General features: G+C 35.3%; 5 protein-coding genes and 2 long non-coding RNA genes across 7 annotated transcripts; 5 read left to right on the plus strand and 2 right to left on the minus strand.

Moving 5' to 3' along the window:
• Positions 1-465: 465 nt before the first annotated feature.
• On the minus strand, positions 466-2595 carry LOC117128872. Its single transcript, XR_004452223.1, has 3 exons — positions 1237-2595; positions 1033-1136; positions 466-942 (listed from the first exon to the last, which is right to left on the minus strand). It is a non-coding gene; the product is annotated as an uncharacterized LOC117128872 (long non-coding RNA).
• Positions 2596-2849: 254 nt separating this feature from the next.
• LOC103847255 lies at positions 2850-3350 on the plus strand. Its single transcript, XR_628751.2, has 2 exons — positions 2850-3001; positions 3091-3350. It is a non-coding gene; the product is annotated as an uncharacterized LOC103847255 (long non-coding RNA).
• A 3298-nt stretch (positions 3351-6648) lies between these two features.
• Positions 6649-8697, minus strand: LOC103846866 (ubiquitin-conjugating enzyme E2 22). Its single transcript, XM_033281457.1, has 7 exons — positions 8525-8697; positions 7987-8072; positions 7758-7902; positions 7607-7684; positions 7433-7545; positions 7227-7330; positions 6649-7136 (listed from the first exon to the last, which is right to left on the minus strand). The coding sequence occupies exons 2-7, from the start codon at positions 7987-7989 to the stop codon at positions 6833-6835; spliced, it is 747 nt and encodes a 248-aa protein (XP_033137348.1). The 5' UTR covers positions 7990-8072; positions 8525-8697; the 3' UTR covers positions 6649-6832.
• Positions 8698-12060: 3363 nt separating this feature from the next.
• LOC103846867 (transcription factor MYBC1) lies at positions 12061-13238 on the plus strand. The gene has a single exon (XM_009123874.3). The coding sequence runs from the start codon at positions 12210-12212 to the stop codon at positions 13011-13013; it is 804 nt and encodes a 267-aa protein (XP_009122122.1). The 5' UTR covers positions 12061-12209; the 3' UTR covers positions 13014-13238.
• Positions 13239-14399: 1161 nt separating this feature from the next.
• Positions 14400-14909, plus strand: LOC103847561 (zinc finger protein 8). Its single transcript, XM_009124654.1, has one exon. It carries the CDS (start codon positions 14400-14402, stop codon positions 14907-14909), a length of 510 nt encoding a protein of 169 aa, XP_009122902.1.
• Positions 14910-15525: 616 nt separating this feature from the next.
• Positions 15526-21364, plus strand: LOC103846868 (putative SWI/SNF-related matrix-associated actin-dependent regulator of chromatin subfamily A member 3-like 1). Its single transcript, XM_009123875.3, has 3 exons — positions 15526-16987; positions 17071-17362; positions 17451-21364. The coding sequence occupies exons 1-3, from the start codon at positions 15542-15544 to the stop codon at positions 18257-18259; spliced, it is 2547 nt and encodes an 848-aa protein (XP_009122123.1). The 5' UTR covers positions 15526-15541; the 3' UTR covers positions 18260-21364.
• On the plus strand, positions 21261-23673 carry LOC103846869 (probable mediator of RNA polymerase II transcription subunit 26b). Its single transcript, XM_009123876.3, has 8 exons — positions 21261-22018; positions 22102-22170; positions 22241-22323; positions 22411-22463; positions 22605-22772; positions 22849-23114; positions 23193-23274; positions 23361-23673. The coding sequence occupies exons 1-8, from the start codon at positions 21575-21577 to the stop codon at positions 23477-23479; spliced, it is 1284 nt and encodes a 427-aa protein (XP_009122124.1). The 5' UTR covers positions 21261-21574; the 3' UTR covers positions 23480-23673.
• Positions 23674-23720: the final 47 nt, after the last annotated feature.

The following is a 23720-nucleotide window of genomic DNA, read 5'->3' on the forward strand; positions in this document are numbered from 1 at the left end:
TACTCCTTTTGGTATAAAACCAATTCGCCGTGTGCTCCTGTTGAGTGTAGAATCCAGGAAAACCGGTTTCATTCATAAATTCCTCCTGGTTTATAAGATATAGCGTTTTGATTGCTTATATGTCCTGGTTGGCTTCTTTAGCTTTCCTCAGCTTCATGTTCTTCACTGATTTACTCCTGGTTCCTTTCTCCTTTTCTGATGATGACTTGAGGTCCTCATCAATTTAATATACAATTGGTTGAGTAAGTTTGATGGCCACACAGGTTATGATGTTTGATGAAAGAGGAGATTAGAGTTCCATTTGCTAATATATGGTATTGTTTTCTATTTTCAGATGTAATATACAATTAATTGTTATATTACTTGTTGGAAATATTGTGTATTGATTTGATATAAAATTAGTTGAGTAAATTTGAAGGTCACACAGCTTATTATATGATGTTTGATGAAAGAGGAGACTAGAAGTGGCTGCATATAATATATGGATTTGTTTTATATTTTTAGAAATATCTAATAGTCACTCCAACTTTGATAGGAAAAGAGTTGAGCAAAAAGGGGGCAGAGTCATGATGACATGACAGAAGAATCCAAACATTATGAGATGGAGATAAGATAAATGACACTAATTGAGAAGTATCATCATAGTCTCTTCAAGCTCTTCTTTCTGGCATCTACCTTCTTCTTGTCTGCCTGAACCTTGGCCAAACCGGCTTCTCTTTTCTGTGTCGTAGTGGCCACACTTGCAGATCCTGCTGCTGCTGCTACAGGCACGTTAGCAATTTGTTCAGTCGCTGTTATTACTCTATTGATGTCTGCCACTGAAGAGGGTATTGCAGCAGGCGTCTCGTTGTTGGGCTGGCCAACATTTAGAGCCGTTGTTGACTCTGAGATAGCTCCTGTTTTGAACTTAGGTTTTGGTTTAGCATGGATACCCGTGTAAGCCTGCACACAAGTCCAGAAGATTTCGACTTAAAAACAGAATGCTCAATAGAGATTTTGACAGAATATGAGACTCAAAGTAGATGGACTCACCGAGCATGCCTAGCGTACTCTTCATAGTTCTCAAGTAGCATCTTTCCAGCCTGTTCGTTTAATGCAGATTCTGGAAATGGCTCGATTAGTAAGCACCTCACAACCTGTTACCATGTACAAACACACACAAAGAAAAGCTCACTCTCTCAAGTATTAAGTAATCTGATCAAAGAAATGAAAACACACAAGGGTGAAGGATCTTACAGGGAGAACATGTCTCAATCCAAGACTAGGGTTCCAATCTTTCTTAAGCGTGTTAACGCAAATCAAGAAAAACTTGGTGTGCACATATTTACATTTCATATATTATTGTGAAACTTGTCTTGTCTGTGTTTGCTAATATAAGAGAAAATCATAATATATATTTTTACGAAAGATTGGAATGACCATAAGAATATATTATAATAAATATATTGGACATTATTTTCTTGATATATTACAAAAGTAATAATTAATTAAAAAAACACATTAAACTACCATAATAAATGTATCGATTTCTGTAATTTTCAATTTTCAATAACATTTAACCAATAATAATTTAATAAAGTCAATTAATTTTCTTGAAGTTTACAATTTTTTTATAGAAAACTAAAAAAATACATCTTTTTGAAACGAACGTTTTTCCTAGAAAGTCTATTATTAAGGAACGGAGGGAGTAGTTGTTATCTAGCCATGAAGGCATTTAATGTAAACACACAAATTTACAAAACAATTAATATAAATAACTGAATAAAGTAAATATATTTAGCTGAATTATTCAGACTAAGATTATTCAAAACATTTAGTCCATAATAACAATTTTAATTTATATATATTACATTTTGAAAAATCTGTTTCAATATACAAATTATATCTTGACAAGGCAATCTGAAAGAAAATAAAACTTTCACACTAATATTCATATGCTTAGGTAAATGAATCATGCACTTTTATATTATTTTGACTATAATCTGAGAAAATCATTGAAAGATTTTCTTTACAAAAATATAACTAATGCAAGTTTATGTTTATATGTAGATTGATATGCTTAGGTAAATGAATCATGCACTTTTATATTATTTTAACTATAATCTCAGAAAATTAATTTAAAGATTTTCTTTACAAAAAATATAACTAATGCAAGTTTATGTTTATATTCTTAGGTAAATGAATCATGCACTTTTATATTGTTTTGACTATAATCTCAAAAAATGAATTAAAAAGTTTTTTTTTAAAAAAACATAATTAATGCAAGTTTATGTTTATATGCTTAGGTAAATGAATCATGCACTTTTATATTATTTTGACTATAATCTCAGAAAATTAATTGAAAGATTTTCTTTACAAAAATATAATTGATGCAAGTTTATGTTTATATGCTTAGGTAAATGAATCATGCACTTTTATATTATTTTGACTATAATCTCAAAAAATTAATTGAAAGATTTTCTTTAGAAAAATATAATTAACACAAGTTTATGTTTTTATGTAGATTGATATGCTTAGGTAAATGAATCATGCACTTTTATATTATTTTGACTATAATCTCAGAAAATTAATTGAAAGATTTTCTTAAAAAAATATAAATAATGCAAGTTTATGTTTATATGCTTAGGTAAATAAATCATGCACTTTTATATTATTTTGACTATAATCTCAGAAAATTAATTGAAAGATTTTCCTTACAAAATATAATTGATGCAAGTTTATGTTTATATGCTTAGGTACATGAATCATGCACTTTTATATTATTTTGACTATAATCTCAGAAAATTAATTGAAAGATTTTCTTTACAAAAATATAATTAATGCAAGTTTATGTTTATATGTATATATATATATATATATCAATCTAAAATATAATAGAACTCTCAAACAATTTATAAAACATCCTACAAAATGAGTATCTCCGAAAAATGTATATTAATCGCATTTGTTTTCACTCTTTTCTTCGCGATGTCAATTGTTAGCTGCACCGATATTGTTTCAGGTACTACATTAAAATTTAATTTTTAGTTATGCTAAAGTCTTCATTCCTGCATAATTTTAATATTTTATTATTTCTTACTATTCGAATAGATTTCGGAGTAAAGAAAGCATATAATCTATGCTATGGTCCATGTGACGACAAAGGAGTGTGTGAGCCGTTTTGTTATACCAAAAAGGGTCCGATAAGGGGAGACTGTGTTGGTGGCACTTGTTGTTGTGCTGAACATTAAATAAAATATTAAATAATATCATTAGATATTATATCTTGTATGAAATGAAATAATACTACCAATAATACATAAAATGCTTTTACAAAAAAAATATATAAAATGTTATTAAATTTAAGTTACTTTGATTAACCTCGAGAAAACATTAGTCAAAGTTGCATGTCTTTTCTAAAAAAACATTAATAAAATAATAGTATATATTAATAATGTAAACATCCAGCATGACATAGAACTTTAAAATATGGAAGGGAAAACACGTGAAGAACAATTAACGTTACATATATATCTCATGCAACAATAAATGAAGTGAAAAAGCAAACTAATAAAAAATCGGTAAATGTAATTAAGTGAAAAATAAAAATATTCATTTAAAAATAAAATATTAATTTTTCATTTTTACATATATTCATTTAATAAAAGGAAACTAATAAGTAAATGTAAATGTAACTAAGTGAAAAATAAAAATATTCATTTAAAAATAAAATATTATTTTTTCCTTTGCATATATATATTCATTTTTTTCTTTTACCAAAATAAATATTCATTTTTTAAACATATAAATAAATCCTATGAACGGAGACGTCTCATAAACCCTACATAGTAGAAGCTCTGCAGATGCATTCAGTCCATGTTGTCATTCAGCTTCTATTGGGCCGAATTTCTGTCACCATTCTTATATACTCTATTCTTCATTTTGATATCTTTTTTTTTTTTGAAACTATTCATTTTGATATCTTTTGAGTCAACATAATAAATCACGAGAATAAACCTCTCTAACACGAGATTCCACTTCGACAATACATATCTCCACAACCTTAAGCAAAAGAACAACATAGTACATATGTTAAATTCACATTTGGGTAAGAAATTGATAGGTTTCGCCGATGGATCATGTCTTCATCGTCAATCTAGCTGTTGCGACTAGGCATTTACTTGGATGAATTTATGTGATAAATCATGTTCCAAGTAGTTAAAAACTTTTTATTCTTATTTCAGGTATTAAAATTGAAATTTGTTATAAGTTCAGGTATCGGTCGCATCATTTGTTTCGTTTAAACTAAAATTATTCAGTTACGAACTGTTTCATGTCACCATTTTACGGACATGATGACGGTTGTATGTATTTAAAAGTCTTTTATTCTAAGTTGATGTATTAAATTTAAATTCGTTATTAGTCTAAATATCAGATCACACAATCAAATAGTTTATATATTGATTAGGCGATATGGCCTAGTTCGTGCACTAGCTCGCCATTTTGCCTAGTTTCATGTCTTGATTGAATTATTACAACTATTCTTATGGATTTGAGTGAGTAGATCTAGAGAAACATGATGTAAATAAAGTTTATTAAGGTTTAATGATATTATAGGTGTTGATAATCAATGGACATATATACGTGAGAGAGATTTCATGAAGTCGAAAGAAAATAAAAAATTGTAAGATGACAAGAATAATATATATAAGTTTACAGAAAAAAAGAATGATATATATATATATATATATATATGTGGAAGGAAAAACACATGAAGAACATGCAAAATTAACGTTACATATATATGTCTCATGCAAAAATAAATGAAGTGAAAAAAGAAAACTAATAAGTGAATGTAAATGTAATTAAGTGAAAATATTCATTTTTTCTAGACATATAAATAAACCGTATGACGGAGACGTCTCATAAACATAGTAGAATAGGAGGCGGATGAAGCATTAGCTTCACGGCCAATTACAATAAATATTATTTTGGGGCAAAATTATGTGAAAGGTGTCATTGGTTCAGTGGTTGAGTATGCTGCTCTAAACTGATCACGTCACCAGTTTGAGATAGTTTAGCACTGTTTTTATCAGTTATTTTAGGTTAAATATTTTATACTAAAACAAAGGGGAAATCACATTTTAAACATTGAGAGTGTCATTTTCTAATACTTTAAACACTGAAGTTATTTTACAAGCATTTTAAACCTTTAAAGTGACATTTTTATCATAATAAACCTTCAAAGACGTTTTCCTGTTCATAGACGACCAGTACTGTTTATTTTACCAGTATATAGAAAATAAAGTTTGGAACCTTTGTTGTCTCCGTTTCTCTAGAGAATAGCGATTTTATAGTGGTTAGTTATATAGAGCATTTACCGATTTTATATTCGTAGGGGTTAATACATAGATTTTGAGAAGAAAAATCAAAAATATGATAATACTATTTTAATGCATAGTTGGATCATGCACTAACATATGATGAATGTCAAAGAGTTTTGGAACCTTTATTGTCTCCGTTTCTCTAGAGAATAGCGATTTTATAGTGGATACTCCACTAATTTTGGGTGTATTGTGAAAATAAGGTTTGCATCATGCGAAAATAAGGTTTGGAACCTTTGTTTAGAAATTTTAAAACAACACTAAAGATCATAGGCTTCAGAGTATAAAGCATTTATCGAAAAACTCAATATTTTCGTAGGAGTTAACACATAGATTTTGAAAAAAAAATCAAAAATATGACAATACTGTTTTAATGCATGGTTGCATCATGCACTAACATATGATGAAGTTCAAAGAGGTTTAAGATCTTTGTTATCTCCGTTTCTCTAGAGAATAACGATTTTATAGTGGTTAGTCCACTAATTTATGGAGTATTGTGAAGTTTTACTAAATTAATTGATAAAAATTAAAATGATGTCCATGTACCATGAAATATAGTTTAATATACATTAATACAAATGTAGAATGTGTTGAAGAATCGGCTCCAAAAAAGGCAAGTGGAGATGTTGAAGAATCTGGCTGATCCAGTGAGGTTTAGTGCATGGTATCAACACTCCAAATGGTCTTAGATGTAATGAATGTCTCCTGGTTTCCTCACGTGAGTTTGAGTTGCACACTCCTTAAGCAAAGAATTACTTTCCTTAAATGGAACCAGTTCGGATGCAATGTAGATAGTCTGACTTGTAAATGGCATATCTCCTAAACCATTACTCCTTTTGGTATAAAACCAATTCGCCGTGTGCTCTTGTTGAGTGTAGAATCCAGGAAAACCGGTTTCATTGATAAATTCCTCCTGGTTTATAAGATATAGCGTTTTGATTGCACATATGTCCTGGTTGGCTTCTTAGCTTTCCTCAGCTTCATGTTCTTCACTGATTTACTCCTGGTTCCTTTCTCCTTTTCTGATGATGACTTGAGGTCCTCATCAATTTAATATACAATTAGTTGAGTAAGTTTGATGGCCACACAGGTTATGATGTTTGATGAAAGAGGAGATTAGAGTTCCATGTGCTAATATATGGTATTGTTTTCTATTTTCAGATGTAATATACAATTAATTGTTATATTACTTGTTGGAAATATTGTGTATTGATTTGATATAAAATTAGTTGAGTAAATTTGAAGGTCACACAGCTTATTATACGATGTTTGATGAAAGAGGAGATTAGTAGAAGTGGCTGCATATAATATATGGATTTGTTTTCTATTTTTAGAAATTTCTAAGTGTCACTCCAACTTTGATAGGAAAAGAGTTGAGCAAAAAGGGGGCAGAGTCATGATGACATGACAGAAGAATCCAAACATTATGAGATGGAGATAAGATAAATGACACTAATTGAGAAGTATCATCATAGTCTCTTCAAGCTCTTCTTTCTGGCATCTACCTTCTTCTTGTCTGCCTGAACCTTGGCCAAACCGGCTTCTCTTTTCTGTGTCGTAGTGGCCACACTTGCAGATCCTGCTGCTGCTGCTACAGGCACGTTAGCAATTTGTTCAGTCGCTGTTATTACTCTATTGATGTCTGCCACTGAAGAGGGTATTGCAGCAGGCGACTCGTTGTTGGGCTGGCCAACATTTAGAGCCGTTGTTGACTCTGAGATAGCTCCTGTTTTGAACTTAGGTTTTGGTTTAGCATGGATACCCGTGTAAAGCCTGCACACAAGTCCAGAAGATTTAGACTTAAAAACAGAATGCTCAAAAGAGATTTTGACAGAATATGAGACTCAAAGTAGATGGACTCACCGAGCATGCCTAGCGTACTCTTCATAGTTCTCAAGTAGCATCTTTCCAGCCTGTTCGTTTAATGCAGATTCTGGAAATGGCTCGATTAGTAAGCACCTCACAACCTGTTACCATGTACAAACACACACACAAAGAAAAGCTCACTCTCTCAAGTATTAAGTAATCTGATCAAAGAAATGAAAACACGCAAGGGTGAAGGATCTTACAGAGAGAACATGTCTTAATCCAAGACTAGGGTTCCAATCTTTCTTAAGCGTGTTAACGCAAATCTCTCCGTTAGAAGCAACATTGGGATGGAATATCTTTGTCATAAAGTAGCCTACAATGGCAGACCAAATAAATCAGAATGTGGTCCCTCAATTTTTATATTAGACACATACCTTTAGGCGGAGAATGTGGAAAATCATGAGATAATGCCAACTTCATACGGAAAAGTCCATTCTCATAAGGAGTCCCAACTGTATAGAAAAACATCTTGTTTTTAAAATCATTTCAACACAGTAATCATTAAATAGGGAAACAATAATGCACCTGGTCCTTCAATATCAGCACATATTTGAGAGAAGTCCTCGTCGTTGACCACAACCTTGATGCCATCCGGAGGAGATTCGTCAAGACTCTTGAGTTCCTTGGCGAGCTGCTTGATAACATTGGGTGGTAGATTCTCGTTACTTGCCTGAGAGCATTCAAAAACACCATAACACAAATCAGAACAGGGTAACACTTCAAAGTAAGCACATTGACAGAGAAAGAGAACTACCATGGAGAATAATAAGTGCAAGCAGACGTTCTTCTCCTCAGACAGGCAGACACTCCACAATGTGATGAGATCAAACTGAGCCAAAACTACAGACACAGAAACAAGGGGTTAATGCTTCTTCACTTCATCAACGGATTTGAGTTAAAATTAAGTTTATACATTCAGTATTAACGTTTCCTCAAAACATACAATTAGGCAAGTCCTTAAGCAAATCGATTAGAAAAAAAAAAAAGAAAGGTTTAAACTTTGAATCTCTAAAACAAAGATTATAGCAGAATAAGTGAAATCGGATCGAAACGAATCCAAACACACAAGAAGAGAGCCATCGATTGAAGAATCCAAAGAAAACCCTAAAATGAAAAAAAGGGATCTAGCTTAATCGAGTCTAGGGCTTCCAAGGAAAAACTCAATTCGAGCTAAGATGTATACGAAAATCGAAGAGATCCGATGGATAGAGAACACATCGCAAAGCAAAGAATCAAAGAAACAGACTCGTCGAGCAAAACGATTAATTTTTCATCGGAAATCAAATTTTTACCTAAGCAGAGAGAGTGAGAAAAGGCGATCGATCCCGTTCTCTCCTACGAGTAAATGAAAGATTCTCAAGTTGAAATCAAGAAGAGAGAGAGAGGTTCAATTATTATTGAGAGTTTAAAAGAGAGAGACAGATGCTGTTTTAATGAGAAAGGGAAAGGCACAGGAGCGTATCAATAAAAAGAGAAAATTCAATTAAAATTGAGGGTATTTTGGTAAATCGATAGCCAGCCTGGAATTGACCGTTAGGATGTCTTCTTCTTTTCACCCGCCAACTACTGACTAGCCGTTACTTGTGTCAGGTGTGTTCTTTTACTCTTGATTTATTTCTCTCAAGCTTCCTATTTATGATCTTTCAAAATTATTTATAGAACCATGTATTGATGTTATTATATATAAGGAAAACAGCAGTTAATACAGAATTCTGGTATCAAAACTTTTTTAAAATTCCTAAAACCAAGAAAAATTAATATTATTAATCAATGATTTATATGGTTAGGGTTGTCAAAAATTTATCCTCTGTAAAGATAGTTTGTATAAAATGTAAGACGAAAGAGAAAATCATTCAACTAAGGTAAAGGAGATAAAGATAACAATGTGTGTGTACTAAGTTAAGGCGTCACACTGCAGATTATCTATAAAAAAATTGTATGGTTCATGATTGTTGAGATTCGTTCTGAGTAAAACAATATATAGTGCGTTGGAGTTGTCGGGAATGTAGACCTACACGTGATTTTAACTCTAATGTACAGTATAAACCTTTAGAATTTGACATTTGGTAAATTAATCTAATACACAGTTACTCTAAATTACTTAGGGTGTGGTTGTAAAGTATAACTAGGGCAAACAAATATCAGAGTAAAAAAGTTTACTCTCATTTCCACTTAGATGTTGCCAATCATGAAAAGAGTTGAATATTATTTACTCTGATTTACGCTGGAAAACAAAATCTTCTTTTGTCTTTTACACATTTTATTTCTTTCTCAGAAATGAGTGTAATCCAGCGCAACACAAAAGTTAATAAATTTATTTCTTTTTTTTTATTTTCTTCTCTTTCTTTTTCTTATCCAATCACACTCTTAATCTCTACTACCACCTGATCTAAACAACTAGATGCTGACAAAACAAAAAATGTAGGGTTTCAGTACATAAATATTGACGTAAGAAATCTTCACATGACTATCAGGGTTTGAAGGTTATATATTGGGGTTGTGTTTTTTGTATGAGGAATTGAACTTTTTTTTTGTAACACATGAGGAATTGAACAAGTCTTAAAACTGTCACCTAAAAGAATTATAGGAAATCAAGATTTGTTAGTTGAAGTAATGAATCCATTCTCACCGGGCACCTTTTGTTTTTGTATTTTGAAGATTGAGAATTTAATACGGTAGTTACGAACCTTATATTATATATGGCCTACCGTTCAAGCAACTCTTCAAGATTTTTGGTCGTTAAAAAGAAAGAAAGGCAAAGATCTTTCACGTGAAAGTTTAATACACAAAAGAATATGTCAGATTGCTAAGCAAAAGACCTGACATCAGGACTGAAAATAAGCCCAAACACAACGGCCCAACAACAATTAGAGTGATCATCATTCAGTCTGGAATTGTTTGCTATCTTTAGATACTCAGGTTACTTGCTATTTTTAGCAACTAGCTTTGGACTTTTGGTTTATTAAAACTTATCTCCATGTGATTTTTTTCCTTGGTCACATGTTTACACATTGTTTTTTCTTTAATTGAACGGAACATCAAGGGTTGGTTCGATTCGGGATCATGAAAAAAACTCACAAAGTTCATTTCACAATCATATTCCTAACTGTGGGAGAAACTACTCTACTCATGATTTTATTTTTAATATAAAGTTGTATGATTGGGTAGAGTAGTTTTCATACAATCTTAGTATACATAAATAATATAAAATGGTTCCATCTCATGGACCCGGAAATAAAAGGTTAGTCTCTATATATCATCATCATACACATGTTTTTGATGTGGATGTGTACGTTGCAGCACTTGTTGGACAAAGGAGATTAGAAGGTGTTGTGTTTATCTTTTGGAATCTTTCTACGATGAGAGTTATCTTATAGATTTCAATAAAAATAAAGACAAAATAATCTGAACCTCATGGACCCAATATCAATTTCTATTTCATCATTTATAACATGAAAAGACAAGCTAATTTGTATAATGTGGACCAACGTTCTTTAACTCTTCAGCTACTCATTTATTGTCTTAGAACTGGAATATTATGAATCCATGGACGTTCTTATTTATCTTTGAAAATATCTTATGTGTAAATTTCTTCAACTAGGTTAAAATTAGACAAAAGGGGAACAAAGTGGGTTTAACAAGTCAAAAAGCTTGCAATAACTTTTGATATACATCTTTCACGTGAAGCTTTTGAATTTGCATAGAATATCTTGAACGAATCTATTAAAGACTTGAAAGGCAATAGGTTCCATTGCCCCAATTGGGGTAAATCAGGTCACGTCAAACTCGTGTTTGGATGGAGCTATATAGTAATATGCTGCACAAACAGCAGTAGCTTTTTTTCTTGAGTTATAGAATTATATGAACAGTTTCTCTTAAAAAATTGTTTGAAATTATACGATTACACTGATAAAAAAATCGATATCTTAATCGTGTAATTTTGGTTAATAATTTTGGAAATCCAGAACTTTCTACTCATGCTTTTATCAGTGTAATCGTGTAATTCCGAAACTTTTGTTTTAATTCTCTCTGGTGTTCTTGTTCAACCATTAATTGATAGTCGTATAGTTGGTTTGTTATGACATTTTTAAGTTTTGATAGTATTATCATTAGTACAATCATCACCGCTTGATATGAATTAGTATAGTTTATGCTATCATGTTACGTAAAACTAATATTATTTTCATAAATCATTGTCATTTATTTGCATCATATATAGCTAAATAGCCAATTGGACACGTTTTACGTGCAAAACGATATGTTACAGTAAGTTTATTAAACTGACGTAGGGTCTTATCTAGTTTGTCCTAACTTCCAAAACTAGTTTAGTTCTAGTTAAATAAGTATGTTGACATACCTAAACACAAGCTTCCACTAGGTTAAGTGGCATGTAGATCCAAATTAAAGTTAGGTGTGAAAACTTTAAATTAATTTATATTTGTCCAAACTCCGATGAACACAATGGCATATACCATAAAGATACAAACTAACTCTTAATTAATACTTACTGGTTTCATGTTGAAGCTCTCCTCATTGGATGATAATAGAGATGCCTGAACAAAAACACATTAATTAAACAAAAACAATTAGGGGTACTAATCAAATGTTTCTGAACAACTAATCTAGCAACTCTCATCTATTCGAATCTAAAATTAGGTTTCCCTAATTTCAAAATGTCATTTGTTCTTCATATAGTATAAAAATAGAATCAAAAGTTAATGGAAAACCCGAAAAAGAGACTAAAAATGGTCAACAAGTGGTAGCCACGCGCCAAAGTAGGCGTCGGTCGAATCTAATGATGATAACTCTAACTCAACGTTCAGACAAACAGATAATAATCAAACAAAAATATAAAAGAATCTTCTGATGTCTCTTCAAGTCTTTGCCTCAAAATCAATAGTCTTCTCTCTCTCCATCTTCACTTCTAAGATTGCGTTTCCTCTAGATGCTTTCTCTCTTTAGCTTTGACTTTGTAAGATGAGAGAGGAAGACTCCAACTGGTTTGCCAAATGGGAAGAAGAGCTCCCGTCGCCGGAGGAGCTCATACCGTTATCTCAGTCCCTCATCACTCCCGATCTCGCCATCGCCTTCGATCTCCGAAGTCCTAACCAACCTCAGCCTCAAACCACGCCGCCGCCGCAGCAAACCAACTCATCAGCCGAGTTCGCCGTAGACTCCTCCGGGGACGAGCCGGCTCGGACGCTAAAACGGCCGCGTTTGGTGTGGACGCCGCAGCTGCACAAGCGCTTCGTGGACGCGGTGGCGCACCTCGGGATCAAGAACGCGGTTCCCAAAACCATCATGCAGCTCATGAGCGTCGACGGGCTGACCAGAGAGAACGTCGCTAGCCATCTTCAGAAGTACCGGCTTTACCTCAAGAGGATGCAGTCCGGCGGAGGCGGCGGAGGAAACGTCGTCGGCGAGTCGGATCATCTCTTCGCTAGCTCGCCTGTTCCTACGCATTTCCTTCATCCGACGGGTAGACAAAGCTCCGACCATTTCATTCCTTCATTCGTCCCTATCGCGTCTCTTCAGCATCATCAGCCTCAGTTCCTCCACCGTCAACTCTCAGCCGTGAATTTCGCATCTCAGGCGAATAACAACAACGGGAAAGCGATGGACCAGTCGTTGTTCTTGGCTAGGCAGAGTCAGCAGCAGCAGCAACAAGTTCTCACCAGGCCAGCTTCTTTGCATTTGCATAGCCAAGTGGCTAACTATGCAGATGATCTGGAACAAGGAGCCAACACGGTCTTGACTCTATTTCCAACTCGAGAAAATTGAATTAAAAAAAAAAAGAACTATTTATATATTGGAACATCCACAAAATTGGGTTGTATGGTGTCTTTGTTTGTACAATGTGGATCCGGCCACTACAAAGTCTCTGTGACCGGATCTTGTAGTATTAAGACATGAGTTTTCTCTGTATAATTGGATGAAACAAAGTGATCTTTTTCACTTGTTTAGATTTGATTATACAAGTACTTTAATGTGTGCTATTTTGCTTTTTTTGAGTTTAGATTTGTTTCTCAAAAAGTTGCTTTGTAGCTTTGCACCGAAAATCATAAAAGCATTTGCAACTGATTTGCTTCCTCTTGTGAAATTCAAGAACCTGGTAATAGCCAAATCCATGTTGCATATACGTATAGCAACAAAAAAAAAGGTGTATCTATGTATAAAATATCTTATATTTATTGACCAAACCATTCATTCAATAATAGTACAGTGTACAGAGAACATGAAGCAGCCAAAAAGCAAAGACGAGACAGTGCCAGGCAGAATCTGAATCACAGGATCTGATGCTCTTCTATCCTTAATCATACCCTATTTTATTTTAGTTATTTTTTTCATTTATGTACACAGAATCGGTTATGGGACCAAACCCAATCAAGATTTTTTATTATTTTTTAATTGTTAATAATCTTGGTAAAGGAAAAACTATAGGTTATCTATTGGGTAGGAGGGGATCAATTAAAAGCAATGATGGTGGGTTCATTAGCTGGCATGTTCTGATCTGCTTCTATAAAAGTCATCCGCCTATAAAAGTCCTCCTAATTATTACTTTATTTTTGGTAGATAATTTATGAATGCCATAATAACAAAATAAACTTCAATATAATTAGAACAGTTTGGTCTATCGGGTGAAATGAAGAAAAACACCAAAATTCTAAAAAGAACAGTTTCTTGTTAAAGAATTATAGATAATGTTTTCCAAAGGTGATTACAAGAGTGTATTTCAACCATATCTCGTATTTATTAATAAGTCAAAAACTACTAACCAAATTTTCACTTACTTTGGAAATAAAAAATATTTGGAACTAAACTTAACTAATATCATTGCAATAAGTAATTAAGAAACAAATTAACCATATAAAGTCAAATCGGAAATTGTTTCATGTATATACCAATTAAAAATGTTACCTTGTGTGTTAGTACTTGTAATGAAAGATTTAACAGATAAGTACTTGAGTTAGTCTTTGTTTATTATTTTCAATAAGTCTCTTGCCATTTCAATCAATATGCATTTAAACTAATCCTATTCAACATCAGAAAACTAAATATATGACTTTCCATAATCTTAAAAGTACACCTTAAGTCTCAATCTTTAAATACCCATCCGGGTGCAATCCCATATATCCTAACCATTGAAGGTGAACCTGTAAAAATCTAATGGATCCGAATCATCCGATCGATGTCGATATGTTGTCCTCAGAATCAAGTTACGCTAGTGATGTTAGCGAGAATGACTCTGAGTTGATAGAGAAACTGAAGTACAAATGCAAGTATTGTCACAAGAGGTTCTCTAAAAGACAAGCATTGGGTGGTCACCAAAATGCTCACAAGATGGAGAGAACGATCACGGAAAGACCAAACCATGCCATGTTGACGAGTATGAACCAACCGTATCCAAATCTATACCCTTACACCATTGATGGACCGACCAACTTAACCGTGGTCAACAATCAAAGTCAAGGAACGGACCAAAGTTGGGCCATTAGAGGGAACTCATACCAATCCGTCATGGCTCCACCTCAACTATATTTGTCCTCAACGTCGCCACCACCACCACCTTTGTGTTTAAACCTTTGTCTAGCTGTTGGAAATAGCTTACAAGCTCAAGCTCAACCTAAAGAACCTAGCGAAGATGACCTTTCACTTTCTCTCTCGCTCAAACTTTGAATTTGTAATGTTGTGCTTTAAATAATTTCTAAAACCTATGGGTTATTGCTAATTTGTTTTCAATTCCGTTTTGATTTTATTAAATGACCACCTTTGTTTTCCAGCACCATCCATATATTATATCTAATCCAAAAATGTTGACTTGAAAAAGTATATCAAGGTTGGTCACTGACTCACTGGCTGCATTACCTGTGTTGTGTATGAATCAAAGTAACTGTAAAAAAAAAAACTCACACTTACGTGATCGATTTGGGTGTATAAATGTATTTCCAAGACTTTGAGGTACAATCTGAAATACAAGAATTCTGAATTTGTTAACTTGAAAAGTATAATGAAGTTGGATATTGGCTTCATCTGTAATTACTAGTTTACTACTGTCTAAATCGAATTAAATATACAAAAAAAAAAAAAAACAACTTACACATGTGATTACTAATTCTATCACCGTTTTACTCTTTACAACACTGACTTGGGGGTGTATCAATCTATTTACAAGACTTTGAGGTACAATCCAAAATATATAAACTTTTCAGGGTTATAAGGTCAAAACCCCAATTTTCGAAAAAAGAGGCGGTTTTTAAAAACTTTCGAGTATCCTCTCCTCTCCTCTCCATTTACAGTCACAATTCACAATGTCTAGGTTGCTTCTCCACTTCTCTTCCTCTCCCATGGCGAACGAAGACGACTCCCCCTCCTCCGCGGAGCCCTCGCAGCAATCTCAGGACGAAAACTCAGAGCGATACATGGTGGGATTCATCATCGCGAACATCGTAGGGCTAAAGTACTACTCGGGGCGAATCAACGGCCGAGAGTTAGTCGGCCTCGTCCGAGAGCCTTCGAATCTCTACGACGAGAACGCAATCAGAGTCCTCAACACGCGATCCCTCCAAGTGGGCCACATCGAGCGCGCCGTCGCCGCCGTCCTCTCGCCTCTGATAGACTCCGGGAAGATCCTCGTCGAAGGCATCGTGCCCAACACTCGCTCCACAGCCAATAGGTTCAGAATCCCCTGCCAAGTTCACGTCTTTGCGAAGCTGGAGGAGACGGCGGATGTTAAATCGGCGATTTCGAGGGCCGGGCTGGTGTTGATTTCGGATTCGGACACTTCCTTTGGGTTGTCTGAGGCTGTTGTGGTTAAGGAGCGGATGGGTGGTGGTGGGGAGAAGAAGAGTGTGGATAAGATTTTTAAGCTTGTTGATGAGAATGTGAAGCAAAAGGAGAAGATGGTTGAGGTTGAGGCGCCTAGGGAGGTGATAAAGTCTGAGCTTTTCGCTCATCAGAAGGAAGGTTTGGGTTGGTTGTTGAATAGGGAGAAGGATGGTGAGCTTCCTCCGTTTTGGGAGGAGAAAGGTGGAGACTTTGTTAACGTTTTGACGAATTACCGTACTGATAAAAGGCCTGAGGCTTTGCGTGGAGGTGTGTTTGCTGATGATATGGGGTTGGGGAAGACTCTTACGTTACTTTCGTTGATAGCTTTCGATAGATACGGTGATGATGCATCCACCAGTACGGAGGAGACTTTTGATGTTGGAGAGAAGAAGGGTAGGAAGAGAGGGAGAGGGAAGAGCAGTGAGAGTGGAGGAGCGAGGAAGAAGGTTAAGTCTCAGAAGACGACGTTGATTGTTTGTCCACCTTCTGTGTTCTCAGCGTGGATCACGCAGCTAGAAGAGCACACTGTAGCTGGATGCTTGAAGGTGTATATGTATCATGGAGGCGAGAGGACAGACGATGTTAACGAGCTTATGAAGTATGATATAGTGTTGACTACTTACAGCACTTTGGCTCTTGAGGAACCTTGGGAAGATTCTCCTGTTAAGAAGATGGAATGGCTGAGAATAGTTTTGGATGAGGCACACACTATTAAGAACGCGAACGCTCAGCAGAGCAAGGCGGTTTGTAATCTGAAGGCTTCTAGGAGATGGGCTGTCACAGGAACTCCTATTCAGAATGGTTCGTTTGATTTGTACTCTCTGATGGCGTTTCTCCGGTTTGAGCCGTTTTCGATAAAGAGTTATTGGCAAAGCTTGATTCAACGCCCGCTTGGTCAAGGGAATAAGAGTGGGCTCTCACGTTTACAGGTAAAGACAATGTTCAATTATTCACATCTATGTCTACTCTATGTTTCATTGTATGGTGGAAGTTATTTATTATAAGTTTTCAGGTCTTAATGGCGACAATCTCGTTGAGGAGAACGAAGGAGAAGAGTTCGATTGGTTTGCCACCTAAGACTGTTGGGACTTGTTATGTTGATCTTTCTCCGGAAGAACGTCAGTTATATGATCACATGGAAGGAGAAGCCAAAGGTGTTGTGCAGAATCTCATAAACAATGGAAGCTTGATGAGAAACTACTCAACGGTTTTGAGTATAATCTTACGGCTTAGACAGCTTTGTGACGACATTTCTCTATGCCCTCCTGAACTAAGATCTTTGACCACTTTAACATCTATAGAAGGTAAAAACAAAAAAAACAGAACAGTTGCATGTTGTTATTGCTTGTGGCTGCAAAGGTTAAAACTTATTTGTGTGTGTTTGTGAAACAGATGTGACTGATCAGCCAGAGCTGCTGCAAAAACTTGTTGCTATATTGCAAGACGGCGAAGATTTTGACTGTCCGATTTGCATTTCTCCACCGAGAGACATCATCATCACTCGATGTGCTCACATCTTTTGCAGGTCCTGCATTCTCCAAACCCTTCAAAGAACTAAACCTTCTTGCCCTCTTTGCCGTGGCTCTCTAACCCAATCAGATCTCTTCAACGCTCCTCCTCCTCCTGAAGCTCCAGATAACGACGGAGGAGAGACCAAACCTTCAACCAAATCCTCAAAGGTCACGGCATTACTATCACTTCTCATGGCGTCAAGACAAGAGAACCCCAACACGAAGTCTGTTGTGTTCTCTCAGTTCAAGAAGATGCTTCTTCTACTAGAAACCCCGCTGAAAGCTGCGGGTTTCACCGTCTTACGCTTGGATGGGGCAATGACTGTGAAGAAACGGACTCAAGTCATTAAAGACTTTGGTAAACCGGAGTTAACCGGACCTGTGGTGTTGCTTGCCAGCCTCAAGGCTTCTGGTGCTGGCATAAACCTAACTGCAGCTTCGAGGGTTTACCTGTTCGAGCCGTGGTGGAACCCTGCGGTTGAAGAACAGGCCATGGACAGGATTCATAGGATTGGGCAGAAACAGGAGGTTAAAATGATTAGGATGATTGCGAGGAACAGTATCGAAGAGAGGGTCCTTGAGCTTCAGCAGAAGAAGAAGAATCTTGCTAATGAAGCTTTTAAAAGAAGGCGTGGGAAAGATCAAAGAGAGGTTAACATTGAAGACGTGGTCGCTCTCATGTCTCTCTGAACTCTAAAATAATGCCTTAGATTTTTCCCGTTACATCAGAGTTTTACCGTTTTTTTTTTTCTCATGTTCCCTCTTAAGGATACATTAGCTGCAGCATATAGCTAACGGATGTTTCAGACTCGGTTAGTTTAATTAAGGGTTTGCTTGTACATAATATTTGTACCTAAACCAACCGCCACCAATATTACTGTTGTTATTTGTCTGACATGCACAAGTAAACATAGTAGCACTGTATGAATCTGTGATTAAAATGGTACTCCAACCTAAGTAATGTTTCAGATCAAAAACATAATCATCAAATGGAATGTTTCACTCGAAACATTTTATGTTATGCATAAGTAGACATTCCAGTTTTTTTCACGTTTGGTTCAGTTCTGTCCAATTTGATTCAGTTCAATTTTTGTTTGCTTATGCCTTATAATATGATGATTGACTTTCTTGCTTAAGCGTAACTTGTTTAAGCGTAATAACTTGAGTTTGTTGCTGTCATAGTATTGTTTGTATAATTAGTTAAAATTTAGGTGGGCGTTAGATACCTTATTATGAGGAGTATTCTCTCTTCACCTAACATGTTTTACTTGACGTCAACACACTTCTCGTTTTCAATCTTGAAAAAGTCAACACACCGTTTATAAAAAGGACTTTTAATCTTTAGCAGATATCAAACGGCGTCAAATACGAAGGGGGGACATTTACTCATTGTAAAAGTTACATAAACGAATAGTCAACTATGCAAACATTAAAAATTAATCATATCATCTATCGGTTGGTGTTGTTACAGGCCGGTCATAGTTTAGACTAGAGTGGTAAGAGATTGTACTAGTATTCTAAACTAAACGAACAATATTTTCTAGACACGTAATTAATTTTAATAGAATCACTGTTTAAAGTTTTCTCTCTGGCGCAAGTTGAAAAAGATGGCATAAAACTAATAACTTTAAGGGTTTAATACCAATTTGTATATTACTATTAACTCTTTACTATATGCTGTCTCGCAAATAGCTTGTCAATATGCATAAAGCATGGGAGCGTTGCTGATGCACACGAGCTGCTTTGAGCTAACAAACGGATGAATGCAAGCACACACGTAGAAAATGTTGTCTTTAATACTATTTGAGACATTATTAGTAGTACTATCCACATTTTGATGTTTGTGAATTAATATACACATTATTGTACTAGTGGTAGTGTTTTTTTCAATCCAACTTAATGATTCCATCATTACACTATAAGCGTAGTAGGGTACCAAGTTATGGATTAGCAACAGGTAACCCTTTCGTTAGTACTTTTAACAGCATAAAATATGAATATTTCACCTCAGTTTTGCGCTAGCCGTAACGATAACAATAAAGTGCATACAAGTAAATTGGTTAAATGATTTGATAATGGTATGTTATTTTGGACTGTATAAAGTTAATACATGAAATATATATACTCATTATTGATTGCATTTTATTAGGTTTGGTAATGACAATTGACACCGTTCGTGGTAGATGAATTATTATTATTGTGTTATCTCCTCATCCACACAAAACACGCACCAATTACAGTGGGGTCCGCCGAAATCCCGTAAAGCAGCCACTATATCTGCTGACGTGTTGGCTAATCAACGTCTGTCGTATTAAGGTGAGCGTGACAGGCAAGTGAGGTTAGCAATCAGATCAAACAAGTCGCAGGTTTTTCACGCGTCTGAAGGTGAATGAAGGACGCGACTCTATCTACCCTCTTGAATTATGTAATTGGCTGTGATATCACCGCCCCAAATCCGTGCAACTCCGTTTTGTCACGTATAGCATAAAAATCGAATAATTAAAATTTATTACTATTTAGTTGATTTTGTTGACCAACATAAATAAATGCTCTTTATTGATTTGGTTCTATGATTGATTATCAGTGATCACATACTCTTACCTAAATACTAGTCCAAATATCTTCCATCCATAAAAGAGAACTTGCATATAGAAAGTAGAAACGCAGATTTTTAAAATTGACAATATTTGCGGTTTTATAATGGTAAACAAACGATGTCACAGTATTCAGTAGAGGTAAAATAAGTAATTTTGTCAGTAAAGTCTCTAAAATTAAGTTTCTGTTATCAACAAACGTTACACAACCTTATGATTTAGGAAAAGTCGACGTGACGAGTTGATTGAAACATAACCTTCATCATCCTCTTTTTCTTTAAGCTTTTCCAACAAGGAAAAGAGAAAGAGCTTTAGTGGGAATCATTCACATTTTCCAAAATATGATTGATTTTCTAAAAATATTGAAAATGTAAGAAATTTCTTATATATCTTGCAAACCCCAAACAAAAGTTGTTAGTGGATTAGGTATATCAATTTGAATTTATCATATAGACTAATCATTTAAGAACATGATAATCTGATCTTGAATTATTGATCCAACTTATTAGATCTATAACGTTTTTAGATATCAAAATATATAATTTTTAAAGTATATAACAATGAAATCATTTGTTCTGAATTAGATTTACTGACTAATTTGTGTCAGTAGCTTGATGTAAAATCCTCTAAAAGTCGGTATACACATAAAAGAATGTTGGTAAAAGTTTTACCTTTTGACATATTCCAACGTAACACCAATAAATGTTACGTGGAAAAATGTAGAATAGTTTGACCTTGTCGACACTAACTCGTGTCCTCGTCCTTCATACAACGCATGTGCAAGAGAACAGATGGAATGAATATTTTATTTTATTCTTTAAAAAAAAATGAAAAGCCAAATGAGACCGATCAAGGGGAGGGGGTCAAAAGAGAAAGCCGTAAAGAAAAATAAAAATCCAACTTATTACCAAACAGATACAAAGACACTTCCGAGAAGATGAGTAGTAGTAGTAGAATAACAGAATTAAAAAAAAAAATCTCTAAATTAAAAAAAAAAGCTTTCTTGTAGAATAGAATTCTACATCTGTTTTTTTTTTTAACGTAGTAGCACTTTGTTTTTAAGACAAAACGTAACCAAAACTGTTTCGTCTTTGTCTGTTTTTGTGACTTGTCTTGGTTTCTGGTTTTCCCCTCCTCTCTCTCTCTGTTTCTCGGTGCATTTTCTATTTTCCCCTTTCCGGGAAAGTTTTGTCAGATTCGGGAAAAAAAAAAAATTCAAAACTTTCGTTTGATCTTCATCAAAGTCTCAACCTTTCGATTCTCTATTTGCTTCCGAATTAAAAAAAATCCGAACTTTGAGATCGGATCTTCTTCTTCATCTCAATTACCTGAGAAAGTTCTTAACTTTACATTGAGATTCACCTGAGAAAAACAGAATCCGATTCCTCTGGATCGACGAAGATCGAGAACGATGAAGCCATCATCAGCTTCGTTAGACAGCTGGAGGGAGTACTTCCGGCGAGGAGATTCCGACATCTTCGGGATCATCGATCACGCCATCATGGTCGCCGCCGCCGATTGCCCCAACAGATTCAAATCGAGGAGAGACAAAATCGCCGAGCTTCTCTTCTCCTGCAGAGTCAATCGCTGCACCGGTTGCGACCACGTGGAGCTATCTGTCCCATCCGGAGGAGACGGCGAGGAGGAGGAGGCTAATAATATTGGAGATGCGGCGGTTGATGGTGGCGAAGAAGCTGGTGGGAGTAAAGAGAGCAAAGCTAATAGCAGCAGAGGAGATAACAATCATACTTATGATGATGAAGCCGAGGCTTTGAGCGATGCGATTGAGGAGTTTTCTATGGTGTCTAAGGAAGTTTGTAGGATTAAAGAGATCTTACTCAACAAAGACGTTGAGGTTTTGTTTTTTATTTTTTTAATCTAAATTTGCTGTCTTAATGGAAGCTTGATTGTTTGTTCTTTTGTGTTTGTGTGCTGCAGTCACACTCTGTGATACTTGAATCCCTAAGGAAGCTGAAGCTGATGTCTTTGAATGTGGATATCCTCAAGGTTGGTTTCTGGTTGCTTGTTGAGGTTTGTATGGAGTTGAGTGATTGATTATGAGATTGTTCTCTCGCAGAGTACTGAGATCGGAAAGGCTGTTAATGGATTGAGGAAACATGGTTCTGATAAGATTCGCCAGCTTGCAAAGACTCTCATTGCGTATGAAGTTTTGATTCTTTCATAAAGATTGACACTTTGTTATTGTGAATATAGTAGCATTGAGTTTCTTTGATGGGGTTTGTGTAGAGAGTGGAAGGAGATTGTTGATCAATGGGTGAGCACTACAAAGGAAATAGCTGGTAATTACTCTCTCTAGTTTGCTTTTCGATGATGATCGCGCTTTTTACTGTCTTATGAGGATTCACGTCTTACATTTTCTTGGTTTCTTGAAATAGATCCATAAGTATTTGGTTCTAATTTCTTGTTCAAAAAAAAAACAGGTGCTGAAGGTACACCAGAGTCTGCAAATCCATCTGTAGTTGATGAAGATGAAGAAGAAGAAGAAGCGTTTCCATCTCTTCCGTATGATGTTGATATCTTTACACCAGAAGCTAACGGATTCGAAATGCTAAATGGAGACTTCTTTGATTCCTTGGACTTTGATGGAAGTGAGTTTTAAAAAAAATACTATATACTATTGTTTGTTTTAGTTTGGTTTGATTAAATTTGGATGTTTGTTTTCAGATCTTTGTAACTCTGGGGACTACAACACAAGCCGAGAAAAGGAAAGGAGACCACATAATGTCGCCAAGAGAAGACCTGAGGGAACACAAACGAGGATACAAGACGCTCCTTTTAGATCTATCAAGCCATCATCACATGCTGATGAGACTAGGAGACCTCTTAAGCCAAATACAGAACAAAGGATGAAGAACGAAATGGTATCTGTTCACAAGTCCGAGAAGCCTATGATCCCAAGGAGGAAACCACTTGCAAGACCTCCACAAGAAGTGAGTGTAGCAACAAACCTCTTGTCTTTTATCTTGGACATGTATAATTGACTGTTCTTTTGTTCTTGTCCCAAGCAGAAACTTAAAGGTCTTGACGCAGACGCAAAGTTTGAGTTTGCAAAGAGGAAACTTCAAGAGAGCTACCAACATCATGAGAACGGTTTGTTACTTTCCCTTTCGTTTTCAACACATTCTAGAAAATAGACTTTGATAAAGAAAGAAAATGTGTGTGATGTTGCCAAACAGCCAAGAAGCAGAGAACAATACAAGTACTCGAGACGATCCCAAAGCAAGGTAACGCTCAGAAACCGCAACTCAAGAGACCTGGAATGAACAACAGGAACTGGGCAAACGGTCGTAAATAGAGAGACATTATTATTACATGCAACATTACCTACCACAAATATCATCTCTGGTGAAATAAACAAGCAGAGGAGAAACGAGCAGATTCCACACAACTCAACTTTTCTTTCAGACAGACTAGACTGTTTACTCTTCTGTTTTGTTACTTTCTGTGTTCTTCTACTACTACTAGTACTACTACTACATTCTTGAGACTTTCGGTACAGTTCCGGTTTGGTTCGAGTCATGTTCGGTTTAGGGACG

The sequence above is a fragment of the Brassica rapa genome, chromosome A10, assembly GCF_000309985.2.
Source record: "Brassica rapa cultivar Chiifu-401-42 chromosome A10, CAAS_Brap_v3.01, whole genome shotgun sequence".
NCBI classification, from domain to species: Eukaryota; Viridiplantae; Streptophyta; class Magnoliopsida; order Brassicales; family Brassicaceae; genus Brassica; species Brassica rapa.